Consider the following 27,543-nt stretch of genomic DNA (forward strand, 5'->3'; position numbering starts at 1 on the left):
TTTTGTGATACTGGAAATGCTTTTGAGCGGCATCTTGTCAAGGTTCATGGGAAATCACATGAATGCTTTACACTGCATTAGTGAGGAAATTTGTAATAAAATAATGTAACTATGAAAAGTTAAAATCAAGAAAAAATCATACGTAAAAATCAATTACCGACAATTATATTGAGAAAGTCAAGTTTATTAAAATTTAAAGAACTGGATATGACATAATGACAGGACGTTAACAACAACAAATGTTTCAAACACAGGTATTCTTCTTTCTTTCTCTCTTACTTTATTTATTCTTTCTCTCTCTCTCTCTCTTTTCTTTTCTCTTTCTCTCTATCTCTACATATTGCCAAATACTCTAACAACACATCTTGCTTTGCTGAACGAGTAATATCATGTGACTGACTGTAGTAACTAAGGTTACTAATAACTGAAATGCTGCCTACAGTATTGTTGCTGTAGGATTTACTGTTTGATAAAGGTCGCTCAGCCTTGTCCAGGGTAGTTTAACGGACCTAAAGGCAAAAAATAATTTAAAAAAAATTACTGATGACTTTAAAAAGTCTGCAATTTCTGTTAATCAATACGACATCGATAATGCAAATGGAAAACAGAAAATGATATCGTAATTGTGATAAACGATAACATAACTAAAGCTGTTAGGATTCATCAGACTCAGGCAAGTAACTACTCAAGTAGTCTGCAAGATGATGATGAGTGGGCAAGGAAATATTTCATTCAATTTGTACTTTCTATTCTGAAAAGAAAATGAGTGTTTCCTTAAAAGACACTGTGATGGCAGTAACAAGGCGCAAAATAATTTGCTACGGACATGTCTTACGATCAATGGGGCGTGAAGAAGGCGGTCCTGGAGAGAAGAGTATGGGAGAGATAAAGGAGAGAAAGAGAAAGGATAAATGAAAGTTGAAAGACAAGAATGGCCAGGTTTAAGATTTAGAAGGTTTGAAAGAATGAAAAAAAGAGAGAGACTGCGAAAGTTAGCTTTAAAATTGCGGCGATGATGATGATGATGATGATGATGATGATGACGATGATGACGACTACTTACTGTCCCCACTGTCGCACTGCGCTGTGATGGAGGGGACCTCCACGACACACGGGCTGTTGTCCTGCGCCGGCAGGTTGTCCACGTACACCATCACGAAGGAGTTCAGCAGCTGTCCAAGGGCGCTGCACTTGCGCTCAGGCAGAGTTCTGCCGCTTTGCTGCGCCAGGCGGACGACGACGAGCTGAGAGTTTCGGCGGGCGGTGCATGCTGGTAAATAAAGTAAATAAATGACTTGAGACAGTACATACTGGTAACTGCAAGTTAAATTATGTACATGCATATTTATTCGCTCACAAATGAAGATAATTTAAAATACGCATAAAAATAACTCTCTCTTTCACACACACATGGACGCACGCAAAAGAAATGAGCCTCTCATACTCACTGGTGCTAGGGTCAGTCGCAGCCCTACTAAAGGTGACATCAGGGCTTTGCTGCGAGGTCAGTGTGCGCCCCTGGGTCACTTGGCCAAGAACGTTAGTTAGAAGATTCGGTTGTATCAAGGTGGGTAGATTAGCCGGGTCTGTAATTCCTGTGGGCGTCTCCGCAATAATTGTTCCAGGAACAGGCAAGCTCCCTGGGGGCAGTATTGGCGGCAGTAAGGGCAGTAGAATGATGTTAATGTTTGTTGGTGTGGTGGTGGCCGTGGTGGGTGTCGTAGTGGTAGTAGTAGTGGTTGGTGTTGTAGCAGTGGTGGTTGTGGTTGTCGCTGCTGTTGTCATAACAAGCCTGACAGGGAGAAGTATCTGCAGAAACAAAGCGGATTCCTTGAAATAATAAAGCCCATAGAATCCGATTCAAACTATTGGCCCGCAATCCTTTAATTGAAATAGTGTTAAGACTGATAGAAGTAAATAATTAAAAACGTTAAAGCTAGTTGACAGTAAGGATGGACGGAAGGCGGAATTAGAGTCATTCTAATACATCAATCTGTAACAAACGAATTTATACAACAATGATACGCACGATGATCATACCTTGCTAAGGCTGCCACCTCCATGCATGGAAGGCTCCACCACCAGCAGGTTTCCGGAGCTGCCGGCATGGTGGAAGGGGTCGTGATGGGGCTGGAAGAAGGTGGGGCCATGCACGACCGGCCCCACTCCGTGGTTCATGTGCATGTTCATCATGGGGCTCTGGTTGATGACGGGAAGTGGGTGCAGGTTGTAATCGTCTACTGACACCGGCAACCCTTTGGGTCCCACGGGGTTCCATTGCTGGTACAACTTGGCCAACTGCGGGTCCTTCTGGATCACCGGGATGAAGGCCTGACCCAGACTAGACATCCCAGCTGAGGACTGCCGATCGGCAGCGGGTGGGTCAGGATGGGCTGACTGTTGACAGCCTTGATCGCAATCGGGTGGTCAGGCGTGCCAGGAAAGAGCTGTTCCCCAAAGACGGGCTTGCCGATAGGGAATGGAGGGCCAAAAGGCAAAGGTTTCCCTAGCGGTAGCGGCTGACCAAAAGGTCCTCCGACAGGATGTGGTGGGACCAAAGGTCCTCCAACAGGATACGGTGGGAGCAAATGTTGGTTTTCGAAATGCTTTGGAAGGACAGGAATCTTCCCAACCTCCGTGTCAGATTCTAAAGGTAGATGTCCACCAATACCTGGAGCAGGTGGCAGAGGCTGTGCTGGCAATGGAGGAACCCATGGAAGTGGCTGTTTACCGGAAACCGGGAAAAGGTTGTTCACGGGAAGCGGGTACGGTTGCTGCTGTTGCTGCCAGGGGGAATTCCCTTGCACAAACTGTGGATAAGCAGGAGGCTGGTAGTTGTTGTAATTTTTGTTGAAGTTGCCAATAAAGTCTGGCTTGCTGTACACGGGTTTCTCGTAGACTTCTTTATTCTCGTATCCATTGTATGCACCTCCACCATTTTGGTAGTTTATATTGGAGTTGTAGTTTTCATTGTTGTTAAAATTCTTGTTGCTGTTGTAGTTACTGTTGTAGTTGCTGTTCTTGTAGTTGCCGCCTCCATACGTACCTGTGTGTCGGTCGCCGCCGTAGTTGTTGTTGTTGTTGTACCCATTGCCATTCTCACTGCTCTTGACATAGCGAGTCTGGCCGCATTGATGTACCCGCTGTTGTACCCGGTTTGGGGCTTAGAAATATACACAGGCTTGTACACTGGTCGTCTGGTGGGTATGGGTCTGTACACGGGGGCCGCCGTCGGCTTGAAATAATTCGGATTTTCTGTGTAGTATTTTCTGTCATAATACTTGGGGCCAGGCTGGTACGGGTAAGTGGTTTCTTCCTCTTCATCTGAGTTATCTTCATCGTGTTCTTCATCATCGTCCGAGTCCTCTTCAGATCCGTCTTCGGTGTAGGTGGCGCCACATCTGACGTTATCTGGCCAATCGCAAACGCTGATATCCACGTTAAAACGAAGCCCTGTGAAAAAGACATGCTCCTGACTTAGTGAAGAAAAAACACACACTAAAAATATTAAGAGTGATACTTATTATTTGACTATTTCTTTGAGATAAAAGCTAATATTTTTTTTCTGGGTTAGAGCAACCATGCCCCACAAGGAGCTTGTTTCTTCCTCCCCCAGCTGACACCGAAGCCACATGAAGGGTGAAGAAAGCCTCCTACCTGCGGGACAAGTGAAGGAGTACGGCTTGCCGTTAGCACATCGCCAGAACCTTGTGCAGTCCTCGCTGTCCGGGATGTAATCCTCGCCATCGTCGCATGACACGCTGCTGGAGGTGTAGGAGGAGGCCGTGACGCAGACAGCAGCTGCAACATGTAGGGAGGAGCAGAGCGGCTTAGAGTCACCATGCTGCACGTGCTGCATTCGCTGCTCTCGAACGTGTGTTTACCGAAAGAGAAACTCCGTTTATTGTGTGTAAACACATTTAAAACAGGTAACCACAAGTTTATAAGTTGTAAATACAGGTAAACACGTTTGTAAGCTCAAAGGCCTGATAGATGTTCTACACAAGACTCCATTCATTTATTTGTTTTTTGAGGGGGGGATTCTAGGTAGTCTCTCTGAGTTCGGACATCTTGTCTGCGTGTTATGGCTCCTGAGTTTATTGTTTTGGTTTTTTTTTTCTTTTGCACTTTTCTTCGCTGTTAGTACTGTACGTTAATAAACAATTTCTTTTTGTCCAAAGCAGATGAAGAGTTTAAAATCCGGTAACTGTTTCGAGCGCGTTTACGTATTAGTTAATGTAGCTAAAACTAACTGCATTTTATTAATTCTCATTTAGAAGACCTTACTTGGACTTTTTAAAAAATCCTCTGAAAACTTTCAAACAACTTAAAATTTGCGAAGACCAGCAGATTGACTACGTTTTAAGTTTTCATGCGTGCGGCGAAGTTTCAAACTTTCTCTTTCAAAAGAAACACGAAGAAACAACATAAATGGTTCTCACCTGCGATGATTGGCAAACACAAGCGGGCGAAGGAACCCATTCTGAATCCCTACACGCTGCTGAGAACACTCAAACCTGGCTGTGACCATGCTGACCCTCCGTTATATACCCACAAAAAGTTCAAACCCCTATTTTTCTCACGTGTGTGCGGCTAGAGGCCGCTGGGCCTACTCGCGGAATTTCTCATACCGACTCACGAACGGTGTGCGCACACAGGAAGTGACATCAGCACCTGTCACCAACAGCTTCAGGTCTTCTTCATGGCACAAGTTCTTTGCCACAAACTTCCGTAAAAAATTTAATGAATGACTTAAAACTAACGACAAGTCTGTTGTTTTCGTTCCCTTAAGAAATAATTTTTATTTAGAATAATTGTCGATTTCACAGGTATGCCAGTGTGTACAAATGTCTGGACACAAGCTAAAAATAGGTATGGGTTTCCTCAGGTGTGTTTTGGTTCTGAATCATTGCCGCTCATGAGATGCCGCAGCTTTGCACAGAAGGGAAGCTGTCGTAATCCTTTGAAGTCAGTCGGTATCAGGTGTGACTAACATCTCGTTGGTTTCGACTGGCACAGGGGGCGATCACTGTGGCGACACCCTCGGCCATTAAGTGGAGACGACAAGGACAAGAACAGTTTCATTTTGTATATTTTGTACCGAACAAAACGCTTTTCCTCTACTCAGCGCCGCTCGAACCAGAAGTAAAGCTCGAAGTTAATGTGGAGAAGTGTACCTGCGCGCTCTTCTGTGAAGATGCTGGAGATGACAAGATGACCGCCCCTCCCACCAGTTGCCTGCTGTATTTTTCTTGTGAGTGTCAAAACACACAGCCGCCCGTTAGTCCGTATTACGACGTGCCAAAGGTCGGTCGCAGATTCTTTACACAGGTAAAACTCTCTCCTCTTAGCTACCTGTAGCTACCAAGCCAGGTGTAAAGTGTCTCAAACCTTGTTATGCTACACTATAGTCAGTGGTAATGATTCAAACCAGATTGTTTATTGATCTTGTGTCACAGTAGACTTTTTCTTCAAACTATTAAAACCAGCTTTGATTGCGTTGGTGCAACTGTACATAAAGTTGTCTGAAAAGGCAAACTACCGTACGCACCTAGTTATTACGAAAAATACTTCCAGTGACTCAATAGTAACACTAGCCGGGTACCAATACCCGAAGAATCCAGTGGTTCTTGGTTCATATCTCATATCAGGGCACACAATTATCGCGCTTTTTTGTTTTTTTGTTTTTTGTTTAAAAATACAAATAAAGATAACCAACTTGATCTGTATAAACTGAGTTTGATGAGAGTATAAAACTTGTGTACTCGACATCTTTGATGACCTTAGTTTTGAAGCGAGAGTTAGCAGTTTTCCCAGCGCAAAATAGGAAACGTAGAAATTGCATTTTGTTTCCAAAGTTATAAAGCATATGTTCAAACCCCAGGGCACTACTACTTTACCCCAGGGCACCTTTGTTACCGGCTTTATCTAAAGTCCCATGGAGTAAAACATTTGATGGACGCCCATTACCGTGTGAACAAGCTCCATCTGGTTATTCATCAGTTGACCTCTTATACAGAGCTTGGATAAACTGGACGACACTCTCTTTAATGGGAATTATCTTATTGTCTCTGTGTGCTTGTTTTATGTCTATATATGTATGAACAATTTTTTAAGGAACTAGTTATTTTTATGTTTTCTTTCTTCACAACAAGAAATATTTTTTACAAACAAACAAATAAACAAACAAACAGAAATAATAGAAGTTTACTAGTTTCATCATCAACATTAAACACAAGGCAGTTGAAGCAGCATCGCACCAGGTCCTTTATTGCCCTCTCATCAAGATGTTTTCTTAAAGCCAGACACCGACAGCGACCACGCCGACTGCTCATGGAAACTGGCAGAAGGCACGCGCCACACAATAACAACCAACAACATTATCAGGGAAGAACGATTTCTCGTGACATCATGTCATCGCTTCTCTCCAGCGCGTGCATCTAACAATCAAAATGGAAGAGAGGTACGTCGCATGCGCGCTCGGGACATCCGGTCAGCATCAGCAGCACGGTGTTGACACTCTGCTCGAGCTGAGAGACTCTGTCGTCAAGGTGATGACACATGGCAGACGGAAGGGTCACGTTGAACGAGTCTGAAACAAGAGAAGGGAAAGATAAAAATAAAAATGACAAAGCAAAGAGGGGGACCTTCAGTAGTAGTCGTCATCGTCGTCGTCATCGTCATCGTCATCATTATCATCGTCATCATCAACAACATTTTTTTTTTCTTCGCCAGCTAATCTATCTTTTTGTGGGACTACTCAGCTAGAAAATCAAGGTGAGTACTCGAGCTATCCACGACGATGGTGGGCAGATCGGTGAGGTCAATGGTCAAGACAGCGTTGTCGCCCGCGCCCTCCTCCTCGTCTGTAGAAGCACCGAGACCACCAGCGGCAGCGCGACCGGCGGGCACGTTGCTGGAATTCTCTTCCTCCCTCTCCTCGTTCTCGCCGTCGGCTGGTGCAGCGGCGCCGAAAGGCAGGTGAGGTCTTGGCAAGTTATTGTAGAAGGTTGAGGCCACCACCTTCCTCAGCACCAAGATGAACTGTTCGTTCTGATCCGTGCAGTTCACGAGGTCAATCTCCACGCATGCTTCTGACGGAAACTGTTGCAGGAGAGAACAATGAAAACCGGCAGTAAGACTGAGGGACCGAAAGGCAGCTTTAAAAAACAGAAGTGCTTGATATATATATTGCTTGACATACATATAGTTTACATTGTAGCAAAAGCGCAAGAAGTTTCCAAAGGCGGGAAGAAACTCTTTACCTGTATGCCAGACCCTCTTCGCACTTTTCTAGGGTCAGGTTGAAATTAGTACAGGTCACATAGGTCGTACAGGTAGGGTCCAGCCAGTAAGGCACTGAGCCGTTTTCAGACCTGCACCATTCGGTCACAACATTCTGCAGAGGTGGTTGCTGCTGCTGCTGATGTTGGGTCGGAAGCTGCTGATGTTGGGTCGGAAGCTCCTGCTGCTGGGGATAAGCGCTGGTGTCTACAGCCAGTGCAATGAGGACGCCACCTGGGATTTCAACAGTTGAATGTTTTTTTTTACAGACCTAACATCATTAACATGCAGCGATTCTGAAAATAAAACTAAGAATAATGATGGAAACAAACACTGAAAATAATATCGAACAATACTGGATATTTCATTGAACACCTACCAACAACAACGACATTTTTAGAACAAAACAGTAACTATACAGAAAAAATAATTTTTTTTAATTTGAAATTTTAAGCTTAGAAACACTAGAGATCGTGAAAGATCGTTGCTGCTAATCAAGATCACAGTGTTTTTGTTTTTATCCAATGGTTTGGGAAGCATTTGCTGGACTAAAGGTAAGAGCATACCTAACAGAGGCTATCCCTACTACGGTCCTAAAGTCAAGAAGAACTTGAAGAACTCACCAAAGGCCAGACAAGCCAACATGCTCTTCATGGCTGCTTTTCACGAAACTTAGACAGATGAGTAGAGTACAGTGTCTCTTAGGCAACTGCAATATTGCTTCAAAGTTTGTACCACGTCTACTTATATGCAGACCAAGATGAGGACGAGCAAATCTCCCGCTGGTGACACCAGGTGTGGTTTAGCAGTTGATGGACATCGCTTCCTGGTTTGTGAAATCTTGTCAAGCTCTGCAGTCCAAGGCAGATTCACAATGGGAGACAGATTCTTGCTGTTGATGTCGTGCCTGAGGTTGTGACCAGAAGACTAATCTCCGTCGAGTAGTTGGTTCTGCTTCCTACATCCAGCTGTGAGATCATGTTAACACTATTATGCTTCTGACATGTCCACAGTCTGCGCATGACTGTGTCCCTGTCATTTGATTCTCTGATGTGAAATAAAAGGACCTCTCCCGAAATGTTACGATCATTAGCAAAGATTTTGAAAGGTTTTAAATTCGTTGTCTCGTGAACAGAATCCACGCAGTTTGTGTCCGTAATACGGGATGGTCTTCGTGGCAAACCATTTATCAAAGGAAGATTAGAACAAAACTGTGTAGAATCAGAAAAGTGTTGGCTTGTGGGAAAATTGTAAAGCACGCTAGATAAGGAAAAGTACTTGTTTTAAAACATGTGTCTTTACTATCACTGTTATTTCAGCGTTTTTCTCACCCGCCTCCCCCAAATGTCTCTGGTTTGGCGCAGCACCCCAGAACTGCTCATCTCTTGTATCATGCACCATGGTGTTACTGTCTAAAGCAAAGTCCTACTTTGATATGCATGTACTAATCTGCACGAAATTTTCTTCAGTTAAGTTATTAAGAGCATGAAAATATTCTTATGAAAGAGGATTGGATGAGCAGACATGCTTAAGTTTTTTTTCCTTTGCAAGTGATCATTTTATTCCCAAAAGCAAACATACCACACAGGAGACATGCTCGTGAATATTCTAATAAACAATAGAATAGAGTAAGCATTATAATAAAATTTTTCAATATATTTATCCAAGTGAATATGTTCAAAGGACTGGGCACGAAAGACTACAAACTGATAATTCGTACAACAAACTCAAGCGTCAACAAACAGGTAACACCAAGACGAAAACATGAAGTACATGGACGAAGAATTGAAGAGTGAACGGAACAGTAGTCTTGAGTTTAAAAAAAAAATTCTTCAATTAAAGTGATTAATATTGAGCCATATTTAAAGGATTTAAACGTCATCACACTGAAGAGAAAAAGCTTAGAATTCTATTCTAAGAAGGAAAAGAAGTGACTGCCGAATTTCTCTCATCTGATGTATGATACAGAGAAGAGCAACACAGACTAAAGATACTGATTCAGGTACCAAGGCGTCAGTAGCTCACTTTGAGGGCAAGTCCATGAAGACAGCAGATAACATATAATGGGCCATTCTTTAGTATTAAACATTTTATATGCTAATAGTTTTAACCTCTCCAGCCAGGAAAAATCCTTTAACGGGCTGGCTTTTTGTTTGGACGGATCAAGAGTGTGCACGTTTAAATGTCATCCACATATACACACATAACACAACGTTAGGACTTACTGCTTGATGACGAGTCTTATCATTTTATTTACAAAGTTCTTGTAACCAAGCTGATATACATTGTTATCAAAAGTCAAGATCATCATCTGGATCTTCATCATCAAAGTCATCAGCATCATCAGGAATATAAAAGATCTGACCAGGATTCTTTTCTGATGATGTTCTGCAGCAAAAATGAACAATAAATGAACCTTTACACTGTTAACAGTAATAACTCTGGCTGTTCAATAGTTTTGTATAGTCAATAACATCAGCAATAAGAAATAGCAATGTAGATGATTCAGATGGTAAAGATTGTTAAGGATGATGCTGTTCCAGCTCACATGAAGAAGTGCATGGAGTTTCCATTTATTATCATTTATCACACTCACAATTAATTCTATTTGTGCATGCTATACATGGATGAGTGTTGTTTGCTTGTCCAGCAATATTCACCTAAAATTGTCTTGAAAATAATTTCAGGGTGTGTTTGTGACTAACAATGCTACTTCTGAGCATGAGTTTGTGTATGGGCTGCAATAAACACAGACAAGTCCATGTTTTCAAGCAAAGCTTTTAAACATCAAGGCAGTTACTTACACACTAGTATAGGGAAGAACTACTTGGTCCTTTGCAGCTTTCTCTTCAGGACGAAGAGTCAAATTAAAGGTCAAGTTTGCTGTAGGGTCAGACTGAAAAATGAAAACTTTCTTCTCAAAATAAGTAGACAGTTTTGATACAACAATTAGCACGCACACATTTGGTATTTAAAATGACGACAGCTATTATGAAAGAGTACCTCAAGTCAAGCAGCAGTAAAGCTTCATAGTTTCAGCTATCCAAATGTTCAGCAATAATAAAATTCATGCTCTAAATGATTTAATAATGATATTCAATGAAGCAGGAGTCAATTCTCAGACAGGGGGAATAAAACAAATTTAGGATAACTCTACAGTGTTTAAGAAATTGTTTTTTAGCAGCATGACCTCTTAAAAATCCTCGGCATAATCCCACAAAGCCAAGTCTGGTTAATTTTCAGATGAGGTCTGAGTCATTCCCTACATTACCCAAACTAGGTGTTAAATTTTTTTTTAACCTGCTTTTCTGTAGCAATGCTACTGGGTAACTTTTTCTTCACAACTGCTGACACATCTGTTACTTGAAATCTCTCGTTTATGTTGAAATCTTCCTCCTGAAAGTCCAACAGAGATAAAACAATTATTAAACAACAAAATCAAAAATGGACTGACAAACTTACATAAAGTCAATTTTATAAAAGAACAGCTAAAACAAAAGTTGCTTGTGACAGTGATGGTGATGATGATTTTCATAACCATATTGATGCTTGCAAAGTGCATTTTGTAATTTATATGCTCACATTTCTAATGTTCCCAAAGCACTTGTATTCAGCCTTTTTAGATGCAGCATTAAAACAAAACTTCTTTCTGTCATATAACACCTCAAAATAACTCTTTTATCAATCTATTAAGAAGAGGATTTACAAAATCTGAGTCCTGCTTCAAACAGCTGTTTAGATGGGTCATCAACTTAAAACTACAGAAGCCAACTATGTTGTTTTGGCTCTCAGAATAAAACACATCTCATGCTCTAACAGTTATGTTGTTTAACATCACATTGCATACCACTAATTTACATGCTGCTTGATATTTAATGACAAAAATATTAACAGACGTTTGATAAAGTTTGAAAAAGAAAGCTAAATAAATTCTTTTCCTGGATCCATTGATAAGCTAATAGGCTACATGTACTTGCCCATTCTGTTGATTTTTTCCACAGTTCACTGTGTTGTATAACACAGCCATGCATGTGATGATGAGTAGATGACGGTCTCAAGTGAATAATCGTAGGGACACGACTCTGGATGACTTTGATGGTAGCCTCATCATGCACATCACTGTGTACCAATGCCACCACCTGCTGAACTGTGTTGCCTTGAAAAGAAAAAAAATCACTTAGAATCAACCATAAATTAGTTAACAAAAGACAAATCATCATGCATGTCTTAAATGAGTCATTATAAACATTGTAATAGAAAAGAAGCATGCTGTTTACTATTGTACTAATATGATATACTTAAATGATATTCAACTCTTTTTGTATAGAAATGTAAGCATACAAATTACATTATATGACAAAGTACACCTTAAAGGCAGTAATATTGTTATGATCATCACTGTCACAAGCAGCAGGCCTGGTCATGTTTAGGGGCAACCAGATGAGGTATCTGCCGGGGTCCTGCACTTTTGATAGTCGTCAGAAGCCCCACGCTTTTGATTAATACGGCAACTAGGTTCCAAATCCCTATGCCTCAGGGCCCGCAAGGGCTAAGAATGGGCCTGACAAGCAGACTTTGTTTTTGGTTAGGGATCTACAAATCCAATTGCTCATAGAATTAAAGTTCATATCACTTTACCTTTCTCATTCAAGTTAGCAAAACTGTGCAGTACTTGTGGCACAAGAGCAGGGGAGTGCCCTTGTGCTAATATTGTCACTGAGTCTATCACAACACCCAGCCTCTGTTCCTCTCCAGTGATGCGTGAGAGCATGTTAGTAATAATGTGATATGCCGTTTGAGATGTGCCACAACAGTCACACCAGTTCTTCATGACATCAATAACCAGAATTCTGAAAATACATCAGTGAAAATGTAGCTTTAAAGGGCAAACCAGTGCTCAGCAAAAACTGCTGGAAATAGAGTATAAAGTATTGAAAAACGTATTCCAATTGTACTGTATGACAAACAGGCACAAGAAATACTATATTAATTTTTTTCTTAATCACACCTGCATTTGTGGAGAAAACAGAAAATGATGAAAGGTTAGTATATCTAAAATAATGTCATATTAGCATATTTCTCCTTCTCTCTCACACACACAAAAGATATACTGTAATCATACCTATTAAAAATTAAAAGTAAGACACAAGGAAATGTACCTTTTGGTTAGTTCTTCAGGTAAAAGCCTAATAAAAAATTCTGCAGGTCTTTCATATGCCAGTAACAAAACCATGTCACATCTGTAGGAAAAAATACACAATTAACTCTTGTTTTATTTATATACAAATTTGAACAGATAAGTCTAAGTTTACTTTGCACAGTAACTGCATTAAAGGATAAAAGAAACCTACAGACTAGAACTTCTAATAGAAGATCTGACCGGAGTATGCCATCACTAAAAACAAGGTTGAAACAGTTTTTATATAAACATTTGTATCACACAAACCTCTGACATAAGTTTTGAAGAAATGCAATGACTAGCTGTCTCCCAGGATTCTCTTCATTGTCTGCAGCAACAAGTCAATTTCATACATCAGTACATCAGCCAATCATACATCAAATTTCTTATTTGAATGGGATTCGTTTGACAATCACAATCACAGGTAAACAAAACTAATCAGCTGAAATATTAAAACAACAAGCAAATGATTCGCCAATAATAAAGACGCTGTCCATAAAACTGGCTAATCGTTTAAATTTCAAATATGTAATAGATGCTGGTGTACTCTTTCACTTTCGCTCGCAACTCGACCATGCTATGTATAGCTTGTCACCTCGAAAATGATGAGAAACATTGTACCTTCAATCATTATAATGCGAGACTGAGCTATTCCTGAGAGCAAATATTGAAGCATTTTTAAGGGGAAGGTTTGCTTGTTAAATACAAATGCAATGCTCCTTCTTTGCTAGCGAAATAGCTGATTTTACTGTCGTCTGCAATGTACCACCATCATCACAAGGGAAACTACTCCCACTAAACAACCAGAATTCCCTCCCCTTGCGCAGTTTTTTTTACCCCAGTTGCTGGTCTTTCCACAAACATGGACAGAAAAAGTGTAAATTGATCACGGTTTATTTATTTAATTTATAAGTAATTAAACACATCTGTGCATCACATTTTATGCTCCATTTCGAAATTATCTAAATAAAATGATTTTTCTGTATTAACTTGTTTCAAACCTTGCTTTAAATACGCAAAGATCTTTTTGCTTACGCAAAAAATTTACAGTGCAAAAATCTGAAAAGGGGTCCCTCAAAGAATTTATTGATTTTACAACTTATTAAAAAGCTCTACAATGAGAGAAAGTTCTAGATCACTAGAAGTAACTAATTGGCAGTCGTTTGCATATTTCCGAGGACGGATGCCGTGTGCTATAATTTGTATATATTCTCTTGGAACAAACTGGGAAAATAACTGCATGCCATGACGAAGTTAAGGTCACTGCGGTTATAGTCTGATTTTTATTATTATTTTTTTTTTTTTTTTTGAGTTTAGCGATTGAAGGAGTAAAAAAATAAGTTGAAAAAGACGCAATAAGATTTAATATACTTTTCCCCGATCACTACGGATCCCACTTAATTTAAACTCCATCCTTATAGAGAGGTCGATAGCCAGGTTAATTTTAACATTACAGGGGAGCAAGTGCTGTTCGTTGCAATCTAATTTCGATCATTATAATCAATCCTTCTTATCTTATCAGGTCTTGTCTTTGTCGGTTCAATCACACTAATCCCCACCTAATTTTAGGTATCCTTGAGTACAGTATAACGCTTGAGAAAGATCTGGGAGGGAAAACACAAGGGTGTTTACACAGGTTTACGCAGGGCCGGCCATACAAAGTCAGTTGAGACAACAGGTGGTCAAAACAACAGCACTTTGAGACTTTGGACTTTGAGATAGACAGGGATCAATGAAGACATTAAAATAACACTAATTAAGGATATTTCTGGCATTAGTGTCGAAAAATAAAATACACTCAACACCCAAAAAAAATTATTCCCAAGAAAATGGATCCAGAAATAATCTGGGCAACTGACTCGTAATAAAATTTGTCGGTTTTCTTTGATAAGAAGATTAACTATTTTATAGGGTACCATAAAGGTTGAGTCTCTTTCTCGCAATCAAAAGTTTGGGTACAATTATAGTCATAATAAAAAACGCTTGTATCTGAAGAAGTGACTGAATAAACATTTGTCTACTTGCTTAGTGACCTTTCTCTGATAAAAGAATAAGCTATAATTTTCGAAAACTATTTATTTATTTTTTTATCTCTTTTTGTTTCACACACACATGCACATTCATGCATAAGCTTTCTGTTTGCCAGAGTTTCACAAGAATCAAAACTGTTCTCAAAACGCAACTAAGACAAACAGCTTTTTGTTGTTTAATCTGTTGTGATTACCTTTAATATTTCAATATAAATAATGGTTGGAGCCATCGTGACCGCAACGACCTCGTCTAAACTTCCAGTCGAAATCCAAACGGTAATATTCACAGGAGAAAAAACATTCATCAAGAGTAAACAAACATCCGTCATGGGCAATGAGCTCGTGGGTAGAAAGTTTCGTCTCAGCCCCGCTGGGCGCCTGTTTGTGTTTGACTTCCACGCAAGCGATCCTTCAAGTCACGTGAACCACGAAGACGCATCAAGTCCAGTTTTCTGGTTTAATTCCACTCACAGGAATGAAGTGGTCGTTAGGAAACAGGTTTAAAACAAAAAATAAAAAACTTCCTTAAATCTTCTTTCTCTCCCCATTCTTTCTACAGAGAGAGTAAAAGAGAGAGAGAGAGAGCGTAGAATAATACTATAAAAATAATTCCGTTTAATAATAATAAAAAAAAAACACTCAGCAGTAGACAAATGTTGTGGTAAAATGCCACAAGTCTTTGAAAACAGTCATGGACATTTTCGATATTTCTTACCAGACTGCGCTCCTGGCTAACCCGAGTGAAAGTCGAATAACTCAAGAAACACTTATCGCGAAGGTTGGACGAGAAGCGACTGCGTGCACGCCGATCACAAAGGTTAATGTGTTTGTGTTGCCATTCCAACGACATTTCTCTCAAGTCTGGTGCTGCTGTGTTCCAGCCTTCCTTCAAAACAAGTGAGTTTTCTTGGCAGTGCAACTCGTCCTGTAATGTTACAAACCCGTTACATTTTTTCATGTAAATATTTATTATTAAGTAACAATATTAGTTTGCATAATGCGGTTGCTAATACGGTTTAATTTAATTATTCTATTTTACTTCGTCTTCTAAGAATAAGTATTATTTATAAACACATTAAGAACACTGGTTTTTTTTTCACATTATTATGTCTTGACAACAAAACAAAACGTAGCTAAGGTTGAAACCGATTTATATATAAAATAGCCACAAAGCAGTATTTTTGATATCAGGCTAGGACTGTGCTTTATTAAGAGCAGGGAAAAGCACACATTTCCCCTAATTACAAGGTTGAGCAAAGTACAAATCAATATTTCCCCCGATCTGAATGAATATCCTCTCCCATCCGCTCAAGAGATACGAATTTCCAATGATTACCATATTCTGTAAAACATTACTATACGCTGCAAAATTACAATAAGCTGTACACATTGTACTGTACGATGTAAAGCTTTCCCGTACATTACAAAATTCTGCAAATACATCAAAATATGCTGTAAAAGTCAACCAAAGATGTCACGAGTACTCACCACGATGCCTGATCAACAGATGATCCCAGCCAACCCAATGGCAGTAGCCTTGGCAACGTATATAAACGTACCTACTTATATTTATGATACTATACTATCATTAGCAGTAACACTGGTAGCCAAAAACCCACATTAAAGACTAATATAAATGAAAATCTTACAAAGACAACAAAAATTAAACACTCACAGAAAAGGCAATCAAATCATCCAAAGCAGGGGAGGGAAAATTACTGCCCGAGGATGTCTTTGGGTCGGCCCTCCACCAAAATGAGAAGTGCACTTGTATTCATTTTTTTATTCAGCCTAGGTTAATTTAATTGAAATTTAATTTATCAAGTACAGCAGCGTGAGAAATCGGCAGTCGGTAACATTCTAACACAAAGTACAAAGAGGACAAAATTAATAACAAGGCTAATGTGTCTGATGGAGTTGACTGAGAACTTCGGGGGCGGCTGCCTTAAAAGGAAAGGCTGGTTTTAAAGTTTTATTGTGAGCGAATTTAGATAGCTTCACTTCGCACAATACATTTAGTAAGTGAACACCATTATGTTGTCCATTCCATTATCACTAGGTTTGTTGTGTAGTCACCTGGCCTGGGTTTTAAAATACCATTTTACTGGCGCGCCCCATAGCTTAGAATTTTGAGACCGGCCTTTAGAAAAAACTTTGCCCACCCTGATCTAAACTCAGGCTGAAAAGTATAAATTAAAATTATAACAGAAAGCTAAATAAACATCTAGAATATAGAAACACGAGGGATCCGGTAACCAAAGCAGTTCACCACCCCTGTGGACATGGCAGGTCTTCTGGCACCGACAGCATGTGACAACAGCAGGAAAGGAGGACACCAGCACAGTTCCTCACCAATGCAGGCTTGGCAGGACTCCTAGACTCCCGAGAGCCAGGACAAACAACAAGAAAAGAGGCCACAAACAGCTCACCACCAATGCCAACAGCCAAACCTCCTAGACACCAACAGGAACAGAGGGCACGAGCAACACCTGCGGCGCCACAAACAACGACCGTCCTCTCACATCTTGTTACCACTCACACCATTTTCCTCTTGGTTTAGGATATTTATTGTAACAGGTCGACTGTCACTAAATCCTTCCCTTCATAGTCTCGCAAAGTCATCTGGCATCATTTACAGTCCATGTAGCTAACCCAGAAACCATCGATGGTAGGATGCACAACCGAGAATCCAAGGTTCTGGACTCGTTGACTTCGATCATTTTCAGGGTTGACAAGGGTGACGTGTCCTCACGATGACTACCATCTTTTGTCGACATGGCCTCGCTCTGAAACTGTAGCAGGGGAGGCTGGTAATGATTACTGAAAGTTTGTTTTTATCTCATTGCCGTGTTGAAATTTATTTGACATTCGCCGCGGTTGTCCCACACGTAGGATCTTGTAGAATGTTACCGCACGGCAATTAACGAACAATTGCACGAGGCAAAGCACACACTTCACAAAGACCATATTTGTAAGATCGAAGAATGTCTGTTTGAAAATACTGTTTGCTCGCATTGTCTTCTAGATGAGTGTTATTTGAAGATAAGGAAGGTCTTGATTTGATGACTGACAATGTCCTTTAAAACGTATAAACCTTCTAGAAGAGCTGGAGGACAAAATAGTTTCCAGACCTGAAGCCTACAATGAGATATAAATGTGTCCACTCAAAGCTGAAACATACTTTTATTCACGTATTTCTTTCTTCTCTCTGTCCGTCTTGCCGTACAAACTATGCTTGACTAATATCACTTTATTTTCTGGAAGATTGCACACAACCTTTTTGTACGTTTAAGATTTTCGGATTTATCCTATTTGTTGTCATCTCCATTGGTTTAATCATATCGTCAGCATCTGTCCCGTGTCCAGGACCAGTCTAAGTCCTAAGACGATATTACCACCAGCTCTCACCAACGATTTTTTTGTTCAGCCTTTCCTTGAGATGTGCTGAATGAGAAAAATAAAGACATACCAAACTACAAAGAAATGAATGCAAAAGCTAGAAAGAAGTGTAGGGTGCCACTTACCTTAAACTAAATAATATTCAATTCAATCCGAGGTAATTACTTATCACGGGGGTCATCAAAGAAATAAATAGTGAGGGATGAACAAAAGTTAAGAGAGATATCTTTCATGTCAGGTCTAGTTGATGCTGGAAAAAAAAAAGAAAGAAACCACCTATCGGTTCTTCGACCACAGTTATGTCACTTTTCTGGATTAAATTGAATCCAGCGGTCGTTAAGATATTTACGAAAATCTGCAAAAAGGGAAATTAAAAGAACTAAGAAGCGGCATGCCAGCATCATCACAAAAAACACACGAAAGTCCAAGATGAATTGTCTTCTTATCTCAAAGCCAGCACACAGAAAATGAGAGCAATGTCACATTAAGGAAAGAGAAAGAGTGATTTAAAAAGATAATCTGAAATATGTAAAGAGAATGATAGTCAGTCCATGCTAGACGTATACTCGGATGAATTAGCATCAAAAGAACCTGACAAGAAAGGTTAAAAAAGAGGACAAGAAGAAAGAATATGACGAAAAAAAGAAAGAGAAGACAAGAAATTTATGTTCATGCGTGCGCGCGCGCGTGTGTGTTTGTTTGAGTGTGTGTGTGTGTGTGGGGTGGTGTGTGTGGGTGTGTTTGTGCATATGTATGTGTGTGGGTGATGAAAGAGTCATTAGTGGACACTCGTGATAGCCAGTGGTAGCCAGCTACTAGCCATCACCAGGGTCCTGCCCTGCAGTCGATGAAGAAGAAGACTAAACAAAGGAGCGGTTGAGCCAATACCCGGTGTACAGGGGCTGGGTGGCTAATTGCGACCTAATATTTGCGCCACTTTCAAACTACCGTATTTATTCTAGACACACAGAACCGGGGTTGAAACTTTCCCCTGATTCATCTCTCCTCAAGCTCGCTCTTTGTTCTCCTTCAGTTCTTCTGTGGTTATTGATCACAATGAACAGACTGGCGAACAACGTCACCTAGTGCGTGCGTGGGTGGGTGAAAAATGTGTGTGTGTGTGTGTGTGAGGGATTGTAAGAACAAAAGAGAGAGAGAGAGAGAGTGTATGTGTATGAGAGATTGTGTGTCTGTCTGAGAGGGAGAAATAAGTGAGAAGGATTTTATTTATTTAATTATCTATAAGTCATCGTTGTACTATATCATCGTCATCATATATGACGTACCTATTCAACAAGTACTAGACATGATATACACGCACAAAGAGAGCTTGACAGGTGCTACAGACACACCTGTATCTGCTTGTAGGTCCGTCACATCGTCTGCGAAGTTCTAAAAATGCAGGAGTAACGTGATCACGTGACGTTCTTAAACTCACCCCATACTACCTTGTTTGCAGGTATTTATATCGCAAGCTTTTTTAAAAAAATTTTTCCAGCGAAGAGCCAATTAATTGCATCGATTTTGTGTTTCATTTACGGCTCCAGTCCCAGATGCCGCCATTGACATGACGTCACAGTTGGACTGGGTGGTGACGGTTGTGGTGAGGGGCAGTACTACTCAGCACACGGTGGTTGTTGGACTAATTGAGTAAATTTTATGAGTTCTGCATGCTATCGCGGTCACGTGTTTAAGGTGTTGGTCTCTCTGATTAGCGAGGAAAGCCGTTCATATTCTCAGATGTCTTGTGTTTGAGTCGTCGCTCATCAAACCTCGGCGAAGCGACGACAACGACACCTTTAAGAGCGATCGCTAGTCAGCGTGACGACCTTTTGTGGGTTACACCTGCGCCTGACACGCACTGTTGTTACTGCATTTGTTTGTTTGCTTCTTTCTTTCTTTTTGCTTTGTTGTTGTTGTTTTTAGGAGGGTGGAGTAGGGGGCGGGGGTAGGTTCTTTTTCTTACATGACCTCACTTCTTTCTCTGTTGCGGAAGCAGTTAACCCAGCAGTTAGAGTAACAGCGTTGGAACTGAAAGGGTCAGGGTTCGATACCCATGTGGAACAGCAAACTTTCCCCAGTCGGAAGCGCTTGCCTGACTCCATAGAGGCCTGGGGTGAAGCATCGAGAGGAAGACGTGATCATGCAAAAATATTTGAGAGGAATTGTATAATTTTATAATTATTTACGATACTCGTTTTGGGCAAATGCAATCAAATACGTGAAAAAATTAAAAATAAAGATATCAATGAAACATTTCATTAAAATATAAATAAATATCGCCGACACAAAAAGGATGCTGATGGCTAGAACACTGTTACAGTCTCGAGCTACTGAATAATCCAAGGCACGCGCCTGCGCAATCCTACAAGGGATGCTACTCGGGACTCGGGCAAAAATCCCGATCCAATCCCACCCGTCCTCTGTACCCAGCGTTCCTTGCTGCACTCAGTTTAGGTTGCTGGAAATCTCTATGTTGTTGGAATAGCAAGTTTTTGTTCTTCGTTCCTTCACGATCTGTTTGTTGGATGTATCAAGCCTCACCTGTCTGTCCGACATCGCAGGTGCCGGTGAACACGACGACAGTTCATACTTCAATCTGACATTTTAAAATGTGAATGCAGTCTTCTTTCTTCGTTTATTTTATTTTTTTTTTCTTAACTTCTCCATTTTTCTCACTCTTAGTTTACATTTTAACTCGTTTCATTGTTAATTTCTGTTTCTTCAATCAACTCATCGGTGTTTTCGTACTGCTCTGTCTTTCTTCTCTGATGGTTTCTATTTAAAACTGTTCTTATTTCTTTCTTGTTTTTAACCTTTTGTTTTTAATTAATTCATTCTGTTCTGTCCTTGTTTTTATTCAATCGTTCATTTACTTCTTCACTCACTGGCTCGTTCGTTAACTTATTCATTCCTTTGTCTTTCATCTGCTTTGTCCTATTTTATATTTCCTCACACTATTGCTTCATTTCCGTCGTCTATTCTCACCCTCGACAATTTCCTCGTGGAACCCTCCGCTGCTCACCATTTACCATCAATATTTCAATCAAGAACTTTGGAAGACCGCCTTCGGAAGAAAAAAAAAGACTTTGCTTTCGTCGATGGTCGTGAGCTGGACCTTGTCATCGCTCATTGGTTGCTGAGCAGATGGGAGCAGTCGAGAAGGTAGTGTTGAGGAAAGAAATGAAGAATGTGATAGTCTATGTGTTTATGGGTGCAATTACAGGTTCATTCTGGAGAAACCAGAGTTAATCTACCTGTAATTAAAGTTTCATACAAGCTAGGGGTCTTGGAACAGGTGTTAACAAGTACAAAGTCGAAACACAGTGTGAGGTGTGAATGAATGAATGTAGATGGACATCTAATCACCCTTCATCTCTCCTTCTGCTGAAGACTTGTTGTCAGGCGATTATGATATATGACTGTGAGAGTATATGGCTATAAGCTGTTTGCGTGTGTATATATATATCCACCTCCACATTGTCGAGCATGATAAGTACAGTGAAACACTCACAAAACACCCAACACCCCAAACACCGCAAACATCCCAAAATAACCCAAAACAACACAACAACCCCACAAAACGCACACAAAACACCTAACACCCAAAACAAAACAACCCAACCCAACCCAACCCAACCCAACACAACACAACACAACACAACACAACCAACACAACCCAACACAACCCAACACAACCCAACACAACACAACACAACACAACACAACACAACCCAACACAACCCAACCCAACACAACCCAGCACAACACAACACAAAACAACACAACACAACACAACACAACACAACACACCCAGTGTCTGGTACAAACTAATAGACAGGACGGACAGCAGCAGACAGACCAAGAAAACAACAAAACAAATTTTAGACATTATGTTTGTTCACTTACGTCTCTACTGAACACTCAGACTTCGTTTCCTGATATTAAAGTCATCACACGACAAGAGAACAAAACTTCTTAGTCACTCACTTAACAAACTTTTGGTCAGCGCTTAAACGACGAATGAACGAATAAAACAAAGAACCAACGGACCGCATCGATCGGTCGCAAGTACGGAGACTTCAGATGGGGAGGAGGGACCTGACTGTTGTTCGGTCGTTAAGGTCTGCGGCCCTGGGTACTTCTCGGGATTGTGAGCAGTAAAATTACTAGCATCAGCAGTTCCTGTGTCGAGCAAAGGACAGACCGCCGTCGTTAAGGACGCCTAAATGGGAGCTTCGTTAACCCAATCCATCATATTTCCACCTGATGACATGCTGAACCCAGCAGACGATGTGCCGGTAAATCACGGCGGACTTAAAGTAACTTCTTTTGAAGTGCCGAGAACGTCATCTCCCCTGGCTCGGCCTTCTCCTATTTCCTGGAGAATATAGAAACCACGTGACACGAGGGGCGAGGACTGAGACACTTCCTCTACCTCGTCTAAATCTGTGTTAAAGGATGTAGAAATGATGGATATGAGGTATGTACAGCAATGTCTTACAACCAACCAGCCAACCAAAAATGTTATCGGTTCAACAAATTAACCAATCAACAACAATAATAAATCAACAAACAAATAAAACAATAACATAAAAAAACCAAACAACAAAAATAACAAACACACGAAAGAATAATATAACAAACCAACCAACAAAATTAACAAACCAACAAACAAACCAACGAAACAATAACATAACGAACCAACTAAACAAACAAAAGACGAATGAACGAATAAAACCAACGGACCGGATCGATCACACACAAGTACAAAGGCATCAGATGTGGAGGAAGGATTGGTGGATTAAGTCTACATCACTGCAGCTCATCCTGTCCTGTCAGCAGGTGCCAGGGGCACTAAGAGCGCTAAACTTAGTCCGTGGGTGGAGTCCCTTGTTTGTGACGTCACTTGACGTCACTCCGCGCTTTACTCTGCTGGTTAGTGCCCTCGACTGTAAAACAGAAGGCCGACTGTTCGAAGCTCCTCTCGGTCCCGACTCTGGAAAAGTCTTTTTTGTTTTTGCACCCCTTGTAGACGATTGTCATTAGTTCTTTATCCTCTCTCTTTCTTTCTCTCTCTCTCTTGGGGTTTACTTTTTTCTTTAGCTGGAGAAAAAGTTAAGATGGTGGAATGAGAGGGTCGGGACCGGTCTTTCACATGTCGTGCCCAACATCTATTCAGCCATAAAAATCTTTAACTGTACCTACTGCAGTTTGGTTAAAGAAATATTCATTACTTAATAGCGGAGAAACTCTTAATTTAAAGCAGAAAAAATATAAAATGGTTAACAGCTCGGTATTTCTGCCAATACAACTCATCCTAATACTCCATTCAAGTGCTCACCCACCCCCACTCACCTCTGACCTGCACTCCCACCCACTCACGCACCAACTCGCCATTTATCAAACGCCTGACGCGAGTAAACGAGACGGAAACTGAAACAAAGGTGTGAAGGAAGCAGAAGTACGTTCCTTCCCGAGATTTCGTTGTCAGGGACGCCATCAACAAGTTATCACAACACCCACTTAACAGATGAATGCCTTTGTCGCCCGTTAGCGCATGCGCAGCGACGGAATATCCTCAGTACCTAAAATTAGTTTACTCATCCAGCATTCTTTCTTGTCCACTAAACCGCTGATAGTTTCACCGTCGGTTAGCGTTTAACGGTTGGTTAACTTTGTCCTCGGTTATTTATTAACCGACGTCCATGAATACGAGCCCCGCTGCTTAGTGATTGGAACAAGAAAACCTGCGATATCGGGGTGGGGGAGAAGGAGGAATCCATTACTGTTCAGCACCACACCAAACCAAATACCAAAGTAAACGGAGGGCAATTTACAGACGAAGTTCGGTCTCGTTCTCGCCGGCAAACACCGAGCTCGGTGATGACGAATAGTGGGGACGAGGACGAGAGGTTGACTGGGTGGGCTTGGTGGAGGGATGGGGAGATGGGGTGGCTTCTGTAAGTGAGAAAACAAAAGCCGGGCTAATGGCCGATGAGACACTGGGGGCCAGGGCTGGAATGGTCAGTGGGAGGGTCTGGCATGACCCCTACTCAGCGTGGGGTCAAGGGCAGAGGTTAAAGACAGGAGCAGGTCGTTCCTGTGTCTGTAAGTGCAGGATCTGCGCAAGATGTCACACGTGCAGCTGGGAAAGTCACACAATAAGTAAAAGTGTAAGTAACCCTCTCTAGGTTGCATGCTACCTGAATGTCCATCAGAATGTAGCCAGGGATAATATTGGAGGAGCTGTCAGAACGGGATCGAACTGTGGATGTTTGTCTCTCATCGACCATTAAATATTTACGGTTATCTTTATTTGTGTGTTAAACCGTCATGATAGGTGAATGATAATGTGTAAATGATTGACCGTGGATAACTTTCTCAATTTCTGTTTTATGTTTGTTTTGAAGTTCTGTTGGTCTCGCAACAGAATTTTAGACCTGAAAGAATATTTTTTAAAATTTTTTTCCCAGTTGTCTTCCTTCTTCCTTTCTTCCCGCTGGCTCTCTCAATCTCCCGCACACACTTACCATCTGCACCAACACTTCACAAGCACTTGTAGAAAAGACACAAGGATTGCAAGTATCGATACGTGCAAGACAGTTTCACAATGACATCAAGAAGACATCTCCAGCTTGTGTTTTGTGTCGATGTGAGACAGATCGACATGTCAACAACGGCCACCATCACCGACTGTGCTTACACTACAACATCTGTCACTCAGTCAGGCTCAGTGGAAGGTGAGAAAAGCTTAAAGAAGAGAGTTGGTGAAAGGTAGGTTTAGTCGTTATGTATGCACGTGTGTTCATGCACGCGTGTTCGTAATCGCATGCACAAGGACAAGGATGAATAGAAATAAACGGAAATAGAATGGGGGTGAAGTAAGAGGAGGAACAAAAATTGACAGGCAGATGTGGAAGGAGGTGCGAAATGGATTCTTTTGTCATATGAGTGTGAATGTATACCTGAATGCTTATGAATATTTTAGCATGTGCTTTTGTGTGTCTGCAAGTATAAGAGAGAGAAAGCGAGTGTGTGTGTGTTTGTCTGAGTGTGTGTGTGTGTGTGAGTGTGAGAGAGAGAGTGAGTGTGAGTGAGGGCATGTGGGCATGTGTGTTTGTTACAGAGAGATTACATACACGCAGCTACACTCAGAACCTGTCCATCAGGTCCTACCACCAGTAAAATATTTCCTGTTCTATCGAGATGAAAGGTGTTCACTCACTTTCAGCGGAGCTAGCGTGACGACCCGTCACAGCCTCACCTCACCTGGCTGAACTCTGACACGCCGCCATTCAGCCTCGCGTGCTCTCCCGAGAGGAGATCCATTTGGCGAGTGGATGGCTGGAAATCGGCTGACGTCACACAGGTGTAAGAAACCAGCACGCGGAGGTGAATAAGGCAAAGGAACACTAAGAACACCAGAATAATAGGATGGATTAATTAGCTAATCAACACCTAGAAGGTGAGGCAAACAATGATCAAAAGAGGAAAAAAAGTATGAATATGGTCCCTGAGAGAGTGTCGGCTCTACTTTCAACAGCGGTACAGAGAAATTACTGCGCAGGTGTGATCAAACTCCACCTGAGTTATGTGTACTGCGTGGCTTCTCCCATTCATTAATGTGGGAAAGAGTAAGGGAGACCACCCTCCTCCTCCTCTTCCTCCTCCTTCTCCTCCTCCTCCTCATCATCATCATCATCAAAAGTTTCTAATGTTGCACTATGTATGGACACACCGATGACGACTTTCTCAACTTTTCAGTTCCTGTTGTTATTGCCGCCTGGGACATGCAGCTGGAGTAGGGTGGATCTACCCACGTACACCTTTAATATTTGACCAAGGGAGAAAACGACTTGCAATAAACCTTGCTACATAAAGAACATATCATTACTTATTAACAAGCATTTACTCATTTATTTAGACACAGTTTCTTTATTTGTGTATTGCGTGTATAACACAATTAATTCCAAACAACCCTGAAAATAAATAAAATTGTTGGTCTCGGACATGGATTTGGTATCTCTGTATGAAATTATGGGAGCCAACCACCTCTGAGTTCATGAATTAGTGAGAATTCGCAACTCTTGCAAGACAGCGACTGATAAGTCTTGGAAATTATTCAATAAATGAAGTGAAAATCCATACTGTCGGCGTTTAAGACTTTTTTCAATATAAAGTGAGAGTGGAATAATTTTGCCGCTGAAACATTTGTCAAAAAGACAACCCCTCCCCTAAAACAAACAACAACAAACAACTGTAGGGTGAACACATGGCAGCGAACAGGTGAACCTAGTTTTTCAAAGTCTGTTACCTCACTGTGACCAGTCAACCGAGGAAGGAGGACGGGTGCATCGCCGACTCAAAAAAAAAAAAAGAATAAATTAAAAAAAAAATGTGCGGGTCGGTCAGCCTTGAGCGGACATGTCATCAATCTTTCATGCTCGCGAGATCCTGCATGTCAGTGCTAATGAGGGGTGTGAGTCTGTGCACAATACAAACTTTGATGGTATGGACCCTTCATTTCCTGTTGTTGTTGTTTTGTTTTTTTTCTCTCTCTCTCTTGACGCTGTGGTCACTGAAGTGTTTACATACCTCGTCTGGTCACGGGTCACCGCGGCTGGAAAGTTATTTGCTCTTGAAAAGTCTGTTGGTAGATGGTCTGTCCCCAAAATTAATTTTATGTTTATATAGTTGTTAAATGAGTAGTGTGAAGTTTGTCTGATGTAATCTTGTGACACACAACAACAACAACAATAACAACTTCTATGAATTCGAACAACACCCATCACCATTGATACCTCCGATAACAAACACACCAAGAAGCATTAACAACCTACCCGGGGTGAGATCAGTGAACACTGTTTAAAATCTGATCCCACCTGTGTATAAGCTTCTCTCCGCCATGACCGAGCTGTCCTCAGGTGAGAATGCGTGCGCAAGAAGTTTGAGAAATCGATGTGAGAAGGGAGGGACGAGGAAGGTGAGAAGGGAGGGACGAGGAAGGTGAGATGGTGAAAAGCTCATTTTACCTCCATTGTAATTCCCTCATCGACTGAGGTGCACCGACGATGTGGGCGCTGTCAGTATTTCTGCTTGATTAGCAGATACTAGCTTGCAGTGTCAACCTTGATAATGATGATGATGATTGATAACCCTTCAAATGAATGTGGAGTCATCCGCAGGACACGAAAGATTTCTAGAATATTCTCCCCAAAACAAGGTTAACACACGCTTAACAAAACTTCAAAATATTTTTCCTCAGATCACACCCCGTCATAACAACCTATAATTTGCTTTACATTAATGTCATCAATATACCCTGAAATAACAATGTACCCTTAAGAATCAGTGAAGTCAGAGCTTTCCTGATTCCTGAAGAATTCACCTGTCCCCAGGTTGTTAGCTTGTTTAGTTGAACTCATTCTGACCTGGATCTTCACATAATCTTTTTTTAATCAAACAATGAGTATTAGAAAAAAAGTTGAACAAGAATATTTTCTGAAAGTGCGAAGAAATTGCCGCAGCCGCCCGCGCGCCATCGTCACGTGCACCGGGTGCAATCTCGCTCAGGTTCCACCCGGGAAGCCATTCTTTGTCGCCTTAGGGCGAGAATATATTCCCTGTAATTCTCTCGATCGAAGGTGG

The 27,543-nt window shown here is 41.2% G+C and overlaps 2 protein-coding genes and 1 long non-coding RNA gene across 3 annotated transcripts; all 3 read right to left on the bottom strand.

The window, feature by feature from the left end:
* Nucleotides 1–1,688: 1,688 nt before the first annotated feature.
* Nucleotides 1,689–4,532, bottom strand: LOC112557490. The gene is made up of 4 exons (XM_025227387.1): nt 4,443–4,532; nt 3,658–3,801; nt 2,041–3,453; nt 1,689–1,809 (listed from the first exon to the last, which is right to left on the bottom strand). The coding sequence occupies exons 1-3, from the start codon at nt 4,480–4,482 to the stop codon at nt 2,948–2,950; spliced, it is 690 nt and encodes a 229-aa protein (XP_025083172.1). The 5' UTR covers nt 4,483–4,532; the 3' UTR covers nt 1,689–1,809; nt 2,041–2,947.
* Nucleotides 4,533–6,249: 1,717 nt separating this feature from the next.
* LOC112557346 lies at nt 6,250–8,295 on the bottom strand. Its single transcript, XR_003097941.1, has 4 exons — nt 7,908–8,295; nt 7,266–7,518; nt 6,786–7,104; nt 6,250–6,592 (listed from the first exon to the last, which is right to left on the bottom strand). It is a non-coding gene; the product is annotated as an uncharacterized LOC112557346 (long non-coding RNA).
* Nucleotides 8,296–9,512: 1,217 nt separating this feature from the next.
* LOC112557179 (elongator complex protein 5-like) lies at nt 9,513–13,253 on the bottom strand. Its single transcript, XM_025226874.1, has 8 exons — nt 13,085–13,253; nt 12,731–12,791; nt 12,444–12,524; nt 11,923–12,134; nt 11,262–11,440; nt 10,585–10,680; nt 10,089–10,180; nt 9,513–9,672 (listed from the first exon to the last, which is right to left on the bottom strand). The coding sequence occupies exons 1-8, from the start codon at nt 13,137–13,139 to the stop codon at nt 9,576–9,578; spliced, it is 873 nt and encodes a 290-aa protein (XP_025082659.1). The 5' UTR covers nt 13,140–13,253; the 3' UTR covers nt 9,513–9,575.
* Between the last annotated feature and the right edge of the window lie 14,290 nt (nt 13,254–27,543).

This window comes from Pomacea canaliculata, linkage group LG2 (assembly GCF_003073045.1).
Source record: "Pomacea canaliculata isolate SZHN2017 linkage group LG2, ASM307304v1, whole genome shotgun sequence".
NCBI lineage: Eukaryota > Metazoa > Mollusca > Gastropoda > Architaenioglossa > Ampullariidae > Pomacea > Pomacea canaliculata.

Coding starts and splice junctions, on each gene's coding strand:
- LOC112557179 (XM_025226874.1), bottom strand. CDS start 13,139: ATGCTTCAATATTTGCTCTCAGGAATAGCTCAGTCTCGCATTATAATG. Junction 11,441..11,922: donor TGCTAACTTGAATGAGAAAG/GTAAAGTGATAT, acceptor TTTCTTTTCAAG/GCAACACAGTTCAGCAGGTG. Junction 9,673..10,088: donor GTTCTTCCCTATACTAGTGT/GTAAGTAACTGC, acceptor TTTTTGCTGCAG/AACATCATCAGAAAAGAATC.
- LOC112557490 (XM_025227387.1), bottom strand. CDS start 4,482: ATGGGTTCCTTCGCCCGCTTGTGTTTGCCAATCATCGCAG. Junction 3,802..4,442: donor GTGTTTGCCAATCATCGCAG/GTGAGAACCATT, acceptor TACATGTTGCAG/CTGCTGTCTGCGTCACGGCC. Junction 3,454..3,657: donor CTCCTTCACTTGTCCCGCAG/GTAGGAGGCTTT, acceptor TCTTTTTCACAG/GGCTTCGTTTTAACGTGGAT.